Source organism: Periophthalmus magnuspinnatus, chromosome 22, assembly GCF_009829125.3.
Source record: "Periophthalmus magnuspinnatus isolate fPerMag1 chromosome 22, fPerMag1.2.pri, whole genome shotgun sequence".
Classification (NCBI taxonomy): Eukaryota; Metazoa; Chordata; class Actinopteri; order Gobiiformes; family Gobiidae; genus Periophthalmus; species Periophthalmus magnuspinnatus.
Window position 1 is genome coordinate 2,349,758 of NC_047147.1, and position 17,460 is coordinate 2,367,217.

The following is a 17,460-nucleotide window of genomic DNA, read 5'->3' on the forward strand; positions in this document are numbered from 1 at the left end:
CCATTTCTTTCTGGCTAAGATCTGTACTTCACTATCTTCAAAGGAGTGGTTAGTGTCTTTGAGATGGAGATGTATGGCAGACTGGGGTCCAGAGGTGCTCTCACGCCAGTGTTGGTACATCCTCTTATGGAGTAGATGTTTAGTTTCTCCAGTGTAATGCTCACTGCCTCTTCACTACACTGAATGGAGTAGACACATTACTTTGTTTATGGCTCGGGGTTTTGTCCTTTGGGTGGACCAGTTTTTGTCTTAAAGTGTTTGTGAGTTTAAGACAAAAAATAGTCCACCCTAAGGGCAAAACTTGCCTTGCCTGTTAACTGCTAACACATATAGAGTGCCATGTTTCATTTTACTGTTGCTGTATTTGCCAAAAAACAGCGCATCATCATGTTTCAACTTTCACCTTTGTTTTTGACGCTCTGAATCCCCACATCCCCTACACTCCCAATTCAGAGCACTGTCACAACACAATCGGCGTTTGTTCCACTAATGAAACTACTGCACATCACATTAGGTTTGTCAAGTTGCTGTGTACAGTTTTGTATCCTGTTTTTGTATATTTATGGAGAATTGTCGTGTGGGAGCATGGTTGATGTAGGCTTGTGGACAGAGCATGGGTGATGTAGGCTTGTGGGCAGGGCTTGGGTGATGTAGGCTTCTGGGCGGGGCTTGGGTGACGTAGGCTTGTGAGCAGATCATGGGTGACATAGGCTTGTGGGCGGAGCCTTGCACTGAGTCTTACAGCTAAATATAAGGAGGGTTTGAATAGGACCCAGTAGAGAAAATGACTGAAACAAGGATGGATGACTTCTAGAAACTCTTCAGGCAGTTTTGTGAGTGAACAAGTTATAACATGATAGAAAGCAAAATATATACATTTTGGATAATACTCCCTCTTTAAATTGAGCACATTTTCAAAACAACCATTTCAGTTTGATGGTGTAATATAACATCACTCTGACTCTTTTTAATGTGTTTTATGATTCTAGTTGCATTGTTAAGCATCGCTAACTGTGGGTGTTTAAAGTCCAAACTGGATACTGTTTGAGTATTGTATGCATGTTTACTGCAACATCTCCCTTAGCCTTGACTTTTCAGTTGCTGCCTGACCTTATGACCTCTGTGGCCATGGCAACGACCCTCCATGTGGTGTTATTAGTTTGAGCTCACTGGTGATGTCTGGCTGGCGACACAGGAGCTGAGTGGATGTCAACAGGCTGTGAACCATTGTCCAAAAAAAACCAAAAACATTAGCCACTTTTATCACTACAAATTCAATTCAAAATCTGTAAATATATTTCATACAAACCCGTGAGAATATTACACTGCCTTTTGATTTATGTGCACTGTTTAAAAAAAACACACCTTGAAATTTTCTTGTATCTTGCACACGACTATTGCTCGCATAATTCTGTTCGATTGAATTGTTCTGGCACAGTTCTGGCACAAAAATCAGCAGGTATAATTGAAGAGTGATCCCTTTAGTGTGAAGCCTCTGGTTTAGTTTGTCGTAGCTTATTTCTGCAGCTGGTTGTTTTCATGCACCACAGTAATAAACTGTCTCAGTGTGGCCATTGTTCCGAGTCCAATCAGAGCGGTGCTGTAAATCCAGACACAGCGAGCCCAGCCGTTTTTACTCCTGCTTCAGAGTGAGTCATGGCTCCAGCCAGAAACCATTCATAATTTAACACTGTAATTTATAGTTTAGTATCGTTGGTCCTTTGAGATGAAACTAAGCTCCTCTGTATTATCTGGTGGCCACATGCAAATATTTATGGTGTATTTATTTTTACATAACACACAGATTGAACGTTTAAGCACACATTTAAGAGCAAAGGCACATTTTGAACTGCAGTGTATATCCATGTCTGCAAAGAGTCACAATCGCATGGCTCTAATAAGAAGATCTGTACCCTTTAGTTCTAAATGAATTTGATATCATATCTTAAAGCTTCCATGTGTACTTTTTTGTTTGCTTTTTGTTCTTTTATTATTTGATTTCTTCTGCCAGGCCAAAGCTGACATGCTTTCAGACAACATTAAAGTAAATGGCATCAAATGGTGGTACTGTATGACAACAGGGCTGACAGTCTGATTACAAATGGAAACTTTACATCAACTGTGTCAAGTTTAGTGACACACAGATTTCCAATATTCAGCGGTAGTAAAACTTTGTTGCCAGATTCTCCTTAAATTCACCCACTTCTGCCTCTAAATGTGACTAAACTGTGCTTTTTTTGTGATGGTACTTCCAGGCAGGAATACCATTAATTTAAATAAAGAATTTGAGAAAGGTTTTGCAGCTAAAACATAATATAAAGTTGTCAACACCACACCAATTCTTTGGAGGCTTTAAAATGGCTCTGTAATTTATCTTTTATACCTCCACCTTAACAATATTGTATATTTAAAATAGTTTTTTTTTTTTTTTGGGGGGGGGGGGATAATCAGTATGTGTCAATATTATCTTTATCGTTTATATTTTCTTCAGACATATATTGTACTTCAAAAATGTGTTATCATGACAGGACTCGTGGTCGTGTCATTATTAATCCTTTGCTCTCAAGACCGGTGTCTTTGGCCGTGACCAGAAACGACAAATTGGACTGTCCACTTACAGAGACTAGTGCCATACCAGAGATACCCACCCAGTCCTCTAAAGTGGTTCAAGTCCTATCTAGAAAACAGGGAGTACTTGGAAAATGTGTCTCAGATAAAATGTACCTGTAGGGTGCCCCAGGGGTCAAATCTGGGGCCCCTGCTGTTCAATCTCTACATGCTGCCATTAAGCCAGTTAATGCGCAGCAATAATGTGTCCTACCACAACTATGCTAATGACTCTCAGATCTATGTCTCACTGGCAGCAGGTGAATATGGACCAGTGGATTCACTCTGCCACTGCATCCAACAGATCAGTGTGTGGATGCAAAACAACTTTCTCCAGCTAAACTGAGACAAGACTGAAGTTATCATCTTTGGCCCACAAAAACATAGAGAAAGTGTCAGCAGTCACCTCCAGTCTCTCTCTAAAACCTTCAAATCAGGCTAGAAATCTAGGGGTAATAATGGACTCAGACTTGAACTTTAACAGCCACATCAAATCAATAACATCTGCAGCTTTTTACCATCTAAAAAACATTGCAAAAATCAAAAGTATACTGTCAAAACCAAACTTGGAGAGACTTATCCATGCATTTGTCTCCAGTAGGTTAGAATGCTGTAATGTCCTGCTCACTGGCCTCTCCAAACGAGCCTTAAGACAGAACAGTACATCCAGAACACTGCTGCTCAGGTCCTTACTAGAACCAGGAAGTACTTCCCACATGTGTCGTGTGCTCAGGTCTTTGGCTCCTGTGGCTCAGAGAATAGACTTTAAAGCAGCTCTGCTTGTAACAAGTCTCTCCATGGACCAGCACCAAAGAACATCTCCCACATGTTAGTGCCACATGAACCATCTCACACTTCAGGGACAGGCCTCCTGTTGGTGCCTAGAGTCAGAACTAAACATGTGAATCAGTGTTTCAGTTTTTATGCTGAAGATGTGAGACAGGCTCTACTTTGACAATTTTTAAATCCAGGCTCAAACGGTTCTGTTTAGCTGTGTATATGAATGAAAGGGTTTTATTCCGCACTGTTCTGTTTTAATGTTAATTTTATGATTATTATTTATGTTTTGATTTGTGCGATTTTTAATGTCTTTCTTATTCTGTAAAGCACTTTGAATTGCTTTGTGTATGCATTGTGCTATACAAATAAATTTGCCTTGCCTGTCTGTGAAGAAATCAAAATAGAAATTCTTCTCAGTAAAATCTGTACTTGACGTGCTTTTGAGTCCACACCCATGTAGCTCTTGGTCTCCTGTCCTTTTCGTCTGTCTGCTGTGTCCTGTCTGCCCCCTGTATCTGTTTATCGACCATCCCACTGCCCTGGATCTTACACAAGGCCATTATGGCGTCGTGTCAACTGGGCCGTGCTCCCTTGCCTATCATCTTACCCGCTGTGCTATTAATATCCCACAAGCTAGGGTTGGATTTCCCGTTAGCATCCTGGCTAATCCTGATCAAGAGAGATGCTTTCATTGAGCTGCTCGATGCCATCATGTGTGCGCTGCGGTTGTTGCAGAGTGGGAGGGACATATTGTGTCATGGGCCAGTACAATAATGGGTTTACATGGTGGTCGGTCAGGACAGGTCAGTGATGGATTGGGGCTGGGGCTGATGAGCTAAAAGACAGTAGGGCATTGACCACTTGATCACATTCCCAACACGAGCCACATACTGCTAAGATGGAAACAAATATTCAGGTCTCAATTTAGTTTTCCTGTATGAACCCACCATCCCTGAAGCGTCCTGATTTGCAGAAGAGGACAGGACAAAACCAGGGCTTGTGCTGTGTCACATTGCATCACACTATACCATTTACATTAGTGGCAGTTATTTGTTAACCCTTTAAGGACTGAGCACATTATAGATCAGTATAGCTTGCCTAGACTTTTATTATTTTTTTAGCCATACAAATCATGTTAAAGGAAGTATCAGAAATGTACTGCATTTTGTCTTACAACTACCTCTATTTTACATACCCATACCGTATTTTTTTCCTTTGACGCATCAAAATAGCTGACTGGGAAAATCCCTGCGGCACCTGCGCGCTCTGATTGGTCATCTTCAAGGGACAACGTAAGCAGATTACCATAATGACAGTAAAATATTTAAAGAGCCCCATGCCTCTTCTTTGAGATGCTGTTTGAATTTACATGAGAGAACAATTAGTTGTGGAGTTATGGTAATGGCAAGTCTGCAACCGCACCTCTATTGACGACGATAGTATCTGCCACAATAGGGTTAATATAAAATTAACTAAAATTATAACCACTTTATTTTACCATAGGAACATTCACCTTTTTGGTGGGCTGGATCACATTTAAAAAAATGTGATTGGGCCTGTTCACACTGGCCTGAAACTATCTGATGCAGATCACATTTGGCCAAAAGAAAACTGCTTCAGCCTGCCCTACTCTGGATCTGAGCTGGAAGTGGTGGATTTCACACAAAATCTCAATACCATTTTTTACCAACTATCCTGATGACAACTTTTAGACAATTTTATGAGAACTGATCAGAACTATGCTACAATGTGCCTGTAAATATTTTGGTTGTGATTCAGGCAGACTAACTTTTTGACTAGTGGGCAAGAAGTGGATCTGGATCCGGCTGACGCCACACATTTATATCCTCCACTCAAGAAGGTGTAGTCTGATGTGTGGAGTTATTATGGCTTTGAAACATAAGACCAACAAGATACCAGGCCACCGATCTGCAGAGCCTGCTCAAAAAAATGCTACGGCTTCAAGGGCAAACACAAGCAACTTACACACACTTTTACGAGACAACAATTCTGCTTTATTTGACAAACTTGAGCCGAAAATATCCATCATAAGTAACATACCATGTGAAATAAATGCTACTGAATGTAGTTTGTTACTTTGGATTTCTATAAATAATGGTATATGTTTGTGTTGACTTTACTATTGTTAGGGTAGCGCTAGCTGAATAGCATTTTGCACAGCTGATGGCTGATGGCAGCATATCCTTTTATCGGATCCTTTTTCTGGGGCTTTCTCAGGTTGGTTCATGTGTTGTTGTTTTTTTATAGTCAAGACTTATATAATTGACACATTTATTATTCATTCATTGTTAATTTCACTTGCAGCAAAAAAACAATAAAGGTGATTGCTCAGACAACTGCAGTTTGTATAGTAATTGATTCTTTAGAGACTGTAAACCTTGGTTAAATAATAATCGTGATGATATTTTTTATCACAATTATTTTGGTCAATATAATCGTGATTATTATTAATATTGTCCCATCCCTATTAGCGAGTAGCAGATTTTTTTTTTCACTTGTACCAAAATGACTATGCAGAGCTGAGGAATCCTATGCATATCATCAATTAAGAAAATAAAAGTAAGACCGAAGTAAATGGCAAGCAGTGAGCTATTGCAGTGGCGGTGAAAATGGGGCTTGGCAATATGGCATCTTGAATATAATCGATTAAATATAGTTGGGTGATAGTAGGTGATCCTGTTTGAAGTGAGCGCTGCGCCTCCGTTGTTGTGCGCAATAGTTTATCGCCCACCCAAATACAACAAGGATTTTATTAATGACTTGTCAGAGTTTCTGTCTGAGTTGTGGCGATCTATGATCATATCCTTATTGCAGGGGACATAAACATTCACGTTTGTTGTCCTGAAAAGCCACTGTCAAAAGACTTTTCAAGTTTGATTGACTCTTTTAATTTTGTTCAGTGTGTAACCGGCCCTATGCACGAGCTTGGGCACACTCTCGATCTTGTTTTAACCTATGGTTTTACTATTGCCAATGTTGAGATTTGTGAGGCATCTTTCTCTGATCATTTACCTGTTCTGTTTGAGGTCCCTCTGTCTTGCACTGTGAGCAAACCGTGTGGCTTTGTGCGCAGTGGCCGTGTGATTAATTCATCTACTGCTGTGCATTTCTCTTCTGCTTTGAATGTAAATGATTTCACAAGTAATGATCCATCTGTTGATGTACTGTGTGATGCATTTACCTCTGCGTGTAAAGCTGCGTTAGATTCTGTTGCCCCTATAAAATCCAGGTTGTCTAAACCTAAATCAGAGCCCTGGTTGACTGATGTTACGCGTGCTGCCAGGCGCGAGTGCAGGAGGGCGGAAAGGAGGTGGAAAGGGGATAAGCTTCAAGTTTCCTTTCAGATGTTGAGGGACAGTTGGCGTCGGTATCAAAAAATAGTGAAATTAGCTAGGATCAAGTATTTTTCAGATATAATTGATTCTACCAGCCACAACCCCCGTGTGCTTTTTAAAACTGTTAAATCAATTCTCACTGTCCCACAACCCAGTCCTGATGACCCCGCAAAATTGTGTGAGGAGTTTTTACGATTTTTTATTAATAAGGTGCAGACTACCAGGGCCCTTATTAGTCCTCCTCTAAATGAGCCTGTAGCCTATAGCTGTAAACTGTACTGCTGTCTTTTCATGAGTTTGAGCCTGTTACATTATCATTTCTAGAAAAAGTGTTTGGTCAGATCAAACCTACTGGCTCGCCCACTGATATTATTCCCCCTCGGCTTTTTAAAGAAGTGTTCCCCACACTGGCCCCTTATGTCCTTGGTATTATTAATGGACTCAATGGACTTGCACCTTCTAGTCTTAAACATGCAGTTGTTCAGCCATTGATAAAGAAATCTGGCCTGGATCACACTGAGCTCTCAAACTACAGGCCAATTTCTAGGCTGCCTCTGATATCAAAATTACTTGAGAAAACTGTTTATTTGCAGCTGAGCTCTTTCTTAAGTGAAAATTCAATCTCTAAAATTTTCCAGTCCGGTTTCAGAAAAGGCCATAGTACAGAGCTGCTGAGAGTCTTTAATGACATTCTTCTGGCCTCAGACTCTGGAGACACCATTGCTCTGCTGTTATTCGACCTTACTGCAGCATTTGATACAGTCGACCATCAGATTCTCCTGTTACTCTTGGAAAACTGGGTGGGCATTAGGGGCTTGGCTCTGTCCTGGTTTAGATCTTACTTGTCCAACCGAAGTTTTTCAGTTCAAGTTGGTGATGCCGTGTCGTCTCCTGCTCTATTGACATCTGGTGTTCCTCAAGAGTCAGTCCTTGGACCTTTGTTATTTTCCCTCTACCTGCTGCCTCTTGGGTCCATCTTACGTAAATACAAGGTGTCTTTCCATTTTTATGCAGATGACTGCCAAATTTATGTGCCTCTGAAGCAGTCAAAGGACCTTCTAGTTTGTCTTAGTGAGGTGAAAGCATGGATGGTTTGCAATTTTCTCCATTTTAATGAGAACAAAACTGAAGTTGTGTTGCTTACTCCCAGTGATTCAACTGCTGTTATTTCTACGGAGTTGGGCTCCTTGACCAAGGCAATAAACCCTTTTGTCACGAACCTGGGTGTTAAGCTTGACTCTAATTTGAAACTTGATGCTCAAATTAAGGCAGTTGTTAAGACCAGTTTTTTTTCAACTGAGGCAACTTGCCAAAGTAAAGTCATTTTTATCTCGACACAATTTTGAAATTTTAATCCATGCTTTTATCTCGACACGGTTAGATTATTGCAACGCCTTATACTCAGGTCTCAACAAAACCCTGCTTCCTCTTCAGCTAGTCCAGAACACTGCTGCTCGTCTTTTAACTGATTCTCGGAATTTTGACCACATAACTCCCATTCTGAAATCTCTCCATTGGCTACCTGTTCAGTTTTGCATTGACTTTAAGATTATTTTATTTGTTTTTAATTGTCTGCATGGCCTGGCACAGTATCTGTCTGAGCTGCTGGTGCCTCACATGCTCTCCCGCTCTCTCAGGTCTGCAGGTCAGGTTCTTCTTGTGGTCCCTAAGCCAAAAAGGAAACTTAGGGGTGATCGGGCTTTTTCAGTGACTGCTCCTAAACTCTGGAATGCACTTCCACTGAATGTTAGAATGGCCGACTCACTTCCTGTTTTTAAATCTCTTCTTAAAACTCATTTTTTCAGCTTGGCTTTTAACTCAGTGTAAAGAGTTGACATTTACGATGTTCTGTTTTTAATGTTATTGCGTCTCATGTTTTTTGTGTTTTAACCTGTGTACAGCACTTTGGTCGACTGTGTTGTTTTTAAAGTGCTTTATAAATAAAGTTGGACTGGAAATAAAGTTGGATTGGATAGTTCAAACATGCACAAATCACTCCATATATAACTTTGGGTGACTAAATGATGAGGTGAAACTACTACAACATGGTTAAAAGCTTGGCAAAGTGGATTTTGCAGAATGGGTCTGCTTTAATAATCTAATTTAGCAATTCTCGAGTATAAACAATGAGTCCACCTTTAATCTGAGCTAGAGATCCTTACTAAAACAAAAGTGGAGTACATGCACCCATTCTCCATAAGTGTCCTATTGTGGCCCGAGTAGTTCAAGCTCATTTGTAACCATGCAACACTCCAGCAGGTTGAGCATATTTTATACAAGATCTGACATGAGCTGCCCTCACTGAGCCTGCTCTCTGTTGTATGTTCTGTATAAAGACCGTATGAAGAGAGTACATTACATGGCATGAATATTGAGCCCCATTATTGAGACTGATTCATCGACTACACGACTAAAAGACTACAGTCCTGTTTCACATAGATGTCTTTGAGCTTTTACCAGAGCACATTTCAGTATCTAAGTTAATTCTGCTGTCCTGCAGCAGCTGCTGAGTCTGCTCAGACTCTGGGGAGCAGACATGTACTTTAACTGTAAAAAGAGCGTGGTAATAGTGGGGAGGATTTCCTGCTTTGGAGCGGTCTGTAACGGAGCTGTTGGTTATAAACAAAATCATATCTTGGTTACATCATCAGGAGTGGCCTCAGTGACGACAATATTCAGAAGCAGTATCATCAATTGAAAGAGCAAGCTAAAATGCTGGCACAAAAATGTCGTGTGTAATGTTAAAATTGCTCTTTTCAAAGCTTCTTGCACAGCACTCTTTACTGCCCTCTTGTGGTGCACTTACGGTAAAAGTAAAACTAAAAAGTTGCAAAGCCAATGAATTGTATTTTAAGTGCTCCACACTGGATGCTGTGATCACAAACTGTAAATGTGGAATACAAAATATCATTGTTTGTTGTTTGGCTTCTGTCTGTTTTTACATTTTCTTTAATATAGAATTAGAATCTATAAGAACCCCCTTGAGTCTGAAATAAAGCTTGATTGAATTCAATGCAAGCCAAAGACTTTTAGGTGCAGATGTTCTACTGATATATAGAACATCTGCACATAGTGAAAATATTTTTTCTCCAATTTTATCAAGGTCACATCACATTTGCCTGTGTGTTTCTTGCTCTGAGTAGTGTGCATTTCAGCAATGCTGTGTAAATGAATACAGCACTCCAGATATATTTATGCAATTTGGGAGATTTGAAGCACAATTGTCAACTGAAGTACCATGTTCCAAATTGGAGTGGGCCAGAGATTCAGTTTTCTTGGTGTGCATTTGTAGGTAGGTTCTGTCACCATGTATATGACTGCTCCAGGCTTACTTCTGTATGAGCCATCATTAAATCAGCTCATACTCTTTCTACAGAGGACAGTAACAAGGCTGAAAGTGCAGTGGCCTGTCTGTATCACACTCAGGATGTCTCCTCCTCCTGTGTGTCTGTGTCCTGTCCACTCAAATGTCCAGTGTATGCCCAGTGTATGTCCAGTGTATGTCCAGTGTATGTCCAGTGTATGCCCAGTGTATGCCCAGTGTATGCCCAGTGTATGCCCAGTGTATGCCCAGTATATGTCCAGGGGACGGGCTGAACAATGACAATATGCCTGTACTTGCTCACAGACTCTGATCTCTCATAATTGAATTTAAGCAGTAGAGAGCATTATCTATAGGCATGGGGAGCTCTGTGATTACACACAAGGACATTCACTGTGCTCTTTATGGGTTTGAGTGATAAAGCACTGGGACCATTGCCATGGCATGTAACAGTACCAAACTAATTATTTGATCATTTGAATGGTTAAAAGTCCTCAATGGCACCACGAACCTAACCTCAGGAGCAGACAAAATGATTGTGATTAAGTGTTTATAAGCTTGTGGTTGGATCATGTAGCAGCAGTTACAGAGAGAGGGAACAGAGTTTTTCAGTTTTTGTCCATTTATATATTTTTATGTCCATTTATATATAATATTTGGGTTGGACGCACTATTGCAACTCGAGATTGCTGCTTTCTATGTCACAATGACTCCTTCTAAAAACCTCTAATTTGCCTGTCCTGAAGGATTAATGACGATCAAATAAAAAATCACAATTTGAATGGTCACAACAAGCAAACCCAATTGTGGCTGAAATTATTTTATGTAAACTTATCAGTGCAGTGACTAAATGACCCTGTCTGTGTCTCCATGGGGTAAAACCTGCTAACCCCACAGTTTAGAACTCTACAAATCCTAAAATATGAGCATTTTTCATAATTAAAATATCTGAACGCTGAAATCTTTTTGATAGTTTTTTAGTACATGTGTGCCCTAATCCGAGCAGGAAACCAGCACTATTACTTTAGTTTGTCTGCACTTCCCATTCTGCAGAGTGCTGTCATTGCGTACTTGTGTTGGCTAACCCGGCAGAGGACGCTGGTAGTGGGTGACAGGAGCAGTGACATGGCTGTATGTGGTTGCAGACATGTGGAGAATGCTGTTTCGGACCCAAACTCAGATATCAGAGGCAAGTGGTGCTCATTGAGTAGTTTTTGTGTGGTCTTGGAGGTCAGGACACTGATAGATTTGCCCAGGACTTGTGGACTTGTCTTTGTGCAGTATTTTGGAAGGAGCGGGAGGGGGTTTCCTCTTCACTGGTGGGATGCTGAGCCCATGTGAAGGTACAGGAAGTCACATGTTGAAGCATAAGACTCGTTAACACTAGATAGTTAAACTTAACCTTGTTTTTCAAGTAGTATTTGAGTACTCCATTGTATTGTTGTAGGGTTTTAGAATACTCTTGTACAGAGAGTCTTGAGAGAGTTGACGTAATATCGGTGGTAAAGTAGCAACTCTTGCAGTAATAGGCTAGTAGAAGTAGGGCTAGTAGTAATACTTGTAGGGCTAGTAGTAGAGCTAGTAGTAGTACTTGTAGGGCTAGTAGTAGTAGGGTTAGTAGTACTAGGGGTTGTAGTAGAAAGTTTAGCAACCATAACCTTATAGTAGCTTGTATGGAGTTGGAGTAAGCTTGTCGTACAGTCATAGTAGTAATTACTACTGGTCACAGTTAACCTAACCTGGGTGCAGGAGCATTATGTGTAGTAGTAACATTTCCACAGTCAGGTCACAGTAGGCGTAGCACCTGGTAGTACAGAACAGGAAGGACATTTGTCATAAAAGAGGAAGTGATTCGATGTGGGAAGAGTGGTTTCCTGTCACAGTTTGGTTAGCATCAGCTGTTCTGCCCTTGCACTATTATACTGCCATGTTCTGTAGTAATGTCTTAAACTGAACCTGCTAACTTCCTCATTCACCTGAACTGCCCACAGAACCAGGCTCACATCACCTGGATAGAGAAGGACTTTGCCAATTTTAGTGCACAGGTAAGAGGTCAGAACTCAACTACTTCTGAATTGCAAAAATAAATGACAAATTGCAAAGTCAAAATAAACTTTGAATGCAGAAACTTTCACTTTGAATGCAAAATTGTAATCTTTGTGAGAGCAGTTATGACCAGCATGAATTTATTTACTTTAGGACTGCCACTATTGACTATTTTATTTGATTATTTACTTACATTTTTTACCTTCCATAAAATATGCTTTTTTTTTGCTTTTCTTTTTTAAGTTATGGTTCATAGTTTTAATGACAAACCAGATCAGAATGTCCCTAGAATATTTATTACCAGTTTATTTATTAACAGACCGTACTGTTAACAAGCCACATTAAATGTGAACTACAGTTACAGTTTCTATGAATGATTGAATGAATTTATACACTTCCTGGCCAAAAAAAAAAGTCGCCACCAAAAAAAAAAGGTCACACACTCTAATATTTGGTTGTTCCACGTTTAGCTTTGATTACGGCACACATTCTCTGTGGCATTGTTTTGATTTCGCTTCTGCAATGTCACAAGATTTATTTCCATCCAGTGTTGCATTAATTTTTCTCCAAGATGTTGCATTGATGCTGGTAGAGTCTGACCTCTGCACAAAGCCTTCTCCAGCACATCCCAAAGATTCTCAATGGGGTTAAGGTCTGGACTCTGTGGTGGACATTCCATGTGTGAAAATGATGTCTCATGCTCCTGAACCACTCTTTCACAATTTGAGCCTGATGAATCCTGGCATTGTCATCTTGGAATATGCCCGTGCCATCAGGGAAGAAAAAATCATTGATGGAATAACCTGGTCATTCAGTATATTCAGATAGTCAGCTGACCTCATTCTTTGAGCACAGACTGTTGCTGAACCTAGACCTGACTCGTACCTATAGGCTCGTACCTATTTGCTTGGTTAAATCCAGGTGGCGACTTATTTTTTTTTTGCCAGGTAGTATATAAAATAAAGTTGTGTGCCCCCTCTCTTCAAATAAGATAAGAGTTAAACATGTACGTGCATTTATCGTGTCATGTTGTGCTTTGAGCTCTGTCTGCAGCACAGGAGCCCAATCATTTTGCAGTGCTAGCTACGCGTGTCATTCACTTTAGCCTCTGCGCCTTTGCCTCCCCTCGCGCTCATTTATTGAACTGTTTTCATCATTGTGGTGCTCCGTGCTCTAAACTCCGCTCCCTAAACTCACTCATGGATCTAAAATACATCACTCTCTCCATTATTGTGCAGACGGTGCTGGACAGGTCCGTGCAGAAACATGCTCCGTTTTTCATGTGGTTTTAACTAATTACTTTCTGCTTGTCTCTATGAAAATGCCATTGTTTAGTCTGGGGCATTTCATGAAATGGCATTAAAAATATCCATGTTTATTCAATTATTGCTACAAACATGCATTCTTACTGTGAGCAGCATCACCTCTACACAGACCAGACTTGGATCAGGCTTGGCCTAGTGGCACTACCTGAAACTGCATAAGCAACTTTTCCATTGAACAAAAGCAGGCAACCTTGAAAAGTTAGTGCACCTTTATTAAACTGAGACTATTTCACATATTTCAAGATATCTCTGTCAGATGTGTTGTGTTTTTGTTTTTTCTTCTCAGATAACATTATCTCTCTATGGAACAAAATATGCTATTTGAAGTTCATATTACAATTGTGTTAAGGAAAACTAGTCCAATAGTCAAGGTCTAAAACTAATTGAATTCTACAAGGCTTTTTTCAGTGTATCCACCTCACTTGCCTTTCTGTTCACTTTACACCCTGCCATAATCTGTATCATAAAACTGCTGGGCTAAGAAGTGAACTGGAGTGATAATTACTCCCAGAAGTACATATTTTTCAGAACAAAACACAAAATCCGTGTTTCCGTCTGTTCAAAACAAGAATAGAAATCTCCCACCACGAACAGCATTTCTCCTACACAGATGATAGGGGCGTTCTAAAGGCTTTCCAAATGTGTCAAATCGACTTTTTTTTTTATATCATTTAAGTTGATCATTTAAATTATGATATTATTGGTAGTAGTAGTAGTCGTAGTAGTAGTCGTAGTAGTAGTAGTAGTCGTAGTAGTAGTAGTAGTCGTAGTAGTAGTAGTCATAGTAGTAGTAGTAGTCGTAGTAGTAGTCTGTTTGTTCTTCTCTTTAATGTGTTTTGTATAAATAACTTGACGACTCAGATGTTACTTTTTTAAAGGGCCTGTTTTACACTGTTCTCTGATCTGTTCTAATGTTGTTTCTTTGTCACAAACAGACCTGGAGTTTTGTTTTGTTTCATTCACACATGTTTAACACACAAACCCTGCATATTCTTCTCTCAAACAGAAAACACACTGTTCTACCTTGCGATCTCATCATGTGGTAATACAGGAAGTGCTCCACTGTGTTTTTAAACTCCACTAACCTTCACTAGAGCCTTCAATACTGAACTAAAGGAGCTGTTAATTTGAAAACTTTCACTTCATGACATCACAAGGTGGAACAGAGCATTTTGAGCTTTGGAGATGTAGACAGGCTAATAATACAGAGCTACTCAAACGTGTGAATGAAACAAAACACAACTATGAATATGTTTTAATTGAGGTGACGGCATTTTAACATGGCTTAAAGCTCACAAGAGTCAGTTTTGTGTAATATAGGACCTTTAATCGTAGCTCAGATTTTCTGATAATAGTGTTCAGAATAGTTCTTTCAAATCTGGTTAAGGGTTAGTGTGCATTGTTTGGTTTCAATAAAGTGTGATATATTTTCTTCAGTACATCGCATTTAAAATGTGTTATTGAGATGGACCTGGGTTTGACCGCCCAGTGTTTTTGTTTGGGCTGTGTTTGCCTCTCTCTCACCACAGCGTGCACGGTGCAGAGCTGTGAGAGTGCAGCTTCCTTCCTGCCTCGGAGTTCTACTTTAGCTCATTCTGCCACCAGAACATACAGACAGCGGTAACAGGGAGGAGAGGGACAAACCGAAGAACAACCATGGAATATGGCTTTTGACCTCTCCTCAGCATGTCATGCAGGCATGTGTGAGCTGGATGTTGGTTGTGATGGAGTGAGGGTGGTGATGGTGTGGTGGTGGTAGCGTGGCGTTTGTGGCCAGGTAGCAGTGGGATCATGCAGACCTCGTACTGATGGACAAGGACAAGAGGAGGTTCAACCTGAGCCGCCTCCTGTCCCACTACCTGTCCAAAAAGACCCGGGACCACTGTCCCACAGAGACCAGCCTCCAGTGTGCCCCAGCTAACCCCTGGACGGTAGGGCTTTGAATGTAACTAACCTCTCAATACCATGCTTAGTCAGTAGGGTGCTTTTTCAACTTCTAAACAAGTACAAGTCCATGTTGAACTTTATCGTACAGTTATTAAATTCAGGTACAAATGTTCTATGCTCAAACATACTTTGGAAAATATTCTTACTGTGAGCACGATCATCTCTCTGCAGGTGTGACCTGTAAATAGGCCTAGTGGCGTTACCGGCTTGTCTCCATGGAGATGGATACATTTACATGCTGTGGAACATTCCAAGCAAAGCATTAATATATCATTGGAGATAAACAGATGGCAGGCCCATCACCAGATTTATCTTTTTTTAAATTTTATTTGATATTTGATAAATGCAAGTCACTTAGGGTAAGTGCTCTACACTGGGGCAACAGCTGAGGGTGAGCTTTTTACAGGCTGTGCACAGCAGCAAGCTTCCTGTTGGCAGAATCCCCCCCCCCCCCCCCCCCCCCCCCCCCACACACACACACACACACACACACACACACACACACACACATATATATATATATATATATATATATATATATATATATATATATATATATATATATATATATATATATATATATATATAAAAATCTCATGCTCTCCCTCCATGGGTGGTTTCATCCTTTTTCCACACTCAGGTGCTCTACCAAAGGCCCGGGAGCTTGAGGGTTCTGCAGTATCTTTGAGGGTCACTGCAGTTTGAGGGTCACTGCTGTGTTGTCTCAGGGGCCTCTTTGCACAGTCTACACCTTGGGGCTTGTCTTGTGTGGTACATCTGGGGCTCTATTGCCCTTCTACTGTGCACCCAGGATGAGCCTCTGTCCTTTAGTCAAGCCTTTTCTCAAGCCATTGGTAGGATTTCTTGATATCAACCACTTCAGTTATTTTCTGGTGGTACATCCCATGCAGGGGCTTGTCCTCCCATGATGGTTCCTCCAGCACCTCTTCCTCTGCACTCCACTGTCTGAGACATTGAGCACATCATCTGTTGGGGCCTTGTCCTTGATGTACTTATGAACTTGGATGTTTCATCCTGGACAGTGGCTCTCACACTCACTAGTCCTTTGCCTCCTTCCTTATGGCTTGTGTACAGTCTCAGGGTGCTGGATTTGGGATGGAACCGCCATGCATGGTTAGGAGCTTCTGGGTCTTAACGTCTGTGGTCTGTATCTCCTCCTTTGGCCAGCTTATGATTCCTGCTGGGTATCTGATTACTGGCAGGGCATAGCTGTTTATGTGACAACAGATGGGAATTAGCCTTTGGCTATAATCTGGTGTATTTACATTCATGTTGAATCATGTCTGTTCATCAATATGCATTGCCCCAGTCAAATAAATAAAAAAATAAAAAAAAGTTGCCTGGGTTTTGTTCTTGCCATTGAGTTGACTCCTTAGGACTTCCCTTACTCGTCGTAGGTATTTGGCCGTGGCTGCTTTCCTTGTTTCCTCTTCAAAGTTGCCATTTGCTTATGGGATATCAAGGTACTTGTAAGGTGGCCCCATTCCTGAGTTGTATCCATAGCCAGTGTTGTTGATGATTTGGCTGAGGGAGTTCAGATCTATGCAGAACAGCAATGGGGACAGTGCATCTCCTTGGTATATGCCACATTTGATGGTGGCTTGTGCAAGTGGCTTTCCATTGGTCTCAGGGGTGGTTTTCCACCACCTCATCGAGTTTGCAATGAAAGCTTTTAGAGTCCTGTTGATGTTGTACAGCTCCAGACATTCAGTGATCCGTGTGTGGCATTGAGTCGTAGACGTTCTTGTAATCAATCCAGAGAGTGCACAGGTTGGTCTTATGAGCTGTACAGTCTCGGGTGACTGTTCGGTCTACCAGGAGCTGGTGTTTGGCTCCCCTGGTATATCTGCCGATGCCCTTCTGCGCTGTGCTCATGTATTGATCCATGTGTCCACTTATCTTAGCCGCAGTGATGCCATGAGCTTCCATGTTGTGGAGAGACAGGTTATTGGCTGATAGTTGGATAAGACTGTACCCCCGCTGTGTGTGTGTATATATGTATATAAGTATATACGTATATGTATGTGTGTGTGTGTGTGTGTGTGTATATATATAT

General features: G+C 40.9%; 1 protein-coding gene across 3 annotated transcripts in view; it reads left to right on the forward strand.

Annotated features, from left to right (window-relative positions):
* Positions 1–17,460, forward strand: part of rps6ka1 (ribosomal protein S6 kinase a, polypeptide 1) — an 80,199-nt gene that overhangs the window by 37,082 nt on the left and 25,657 nt on the right. Inside the window, exon 1 of one of the 3 annotated variants that reach the window (XM_033987878.2) lies at positions 12,029–12,110. The exons of 1 other annotated variant lie outside the window; for it this stretch is intronic. Coding sequence is in view for 1 of the 2 variants with exons in the window: in XM_033987876.2 (XP_033843767.1) it covers positions 15,245–15,367 (123 nt within the window). In the remaining variant the exon portion in view is untranslated. Of the gene's footprint in view, positions 1–12,028; positions 12,111–15,229; positions 15,368–17,460 lie in introns of those variants that run through there. One more of the 3 variants, XM_033987876.2, reaches the window with a different exon arrangement.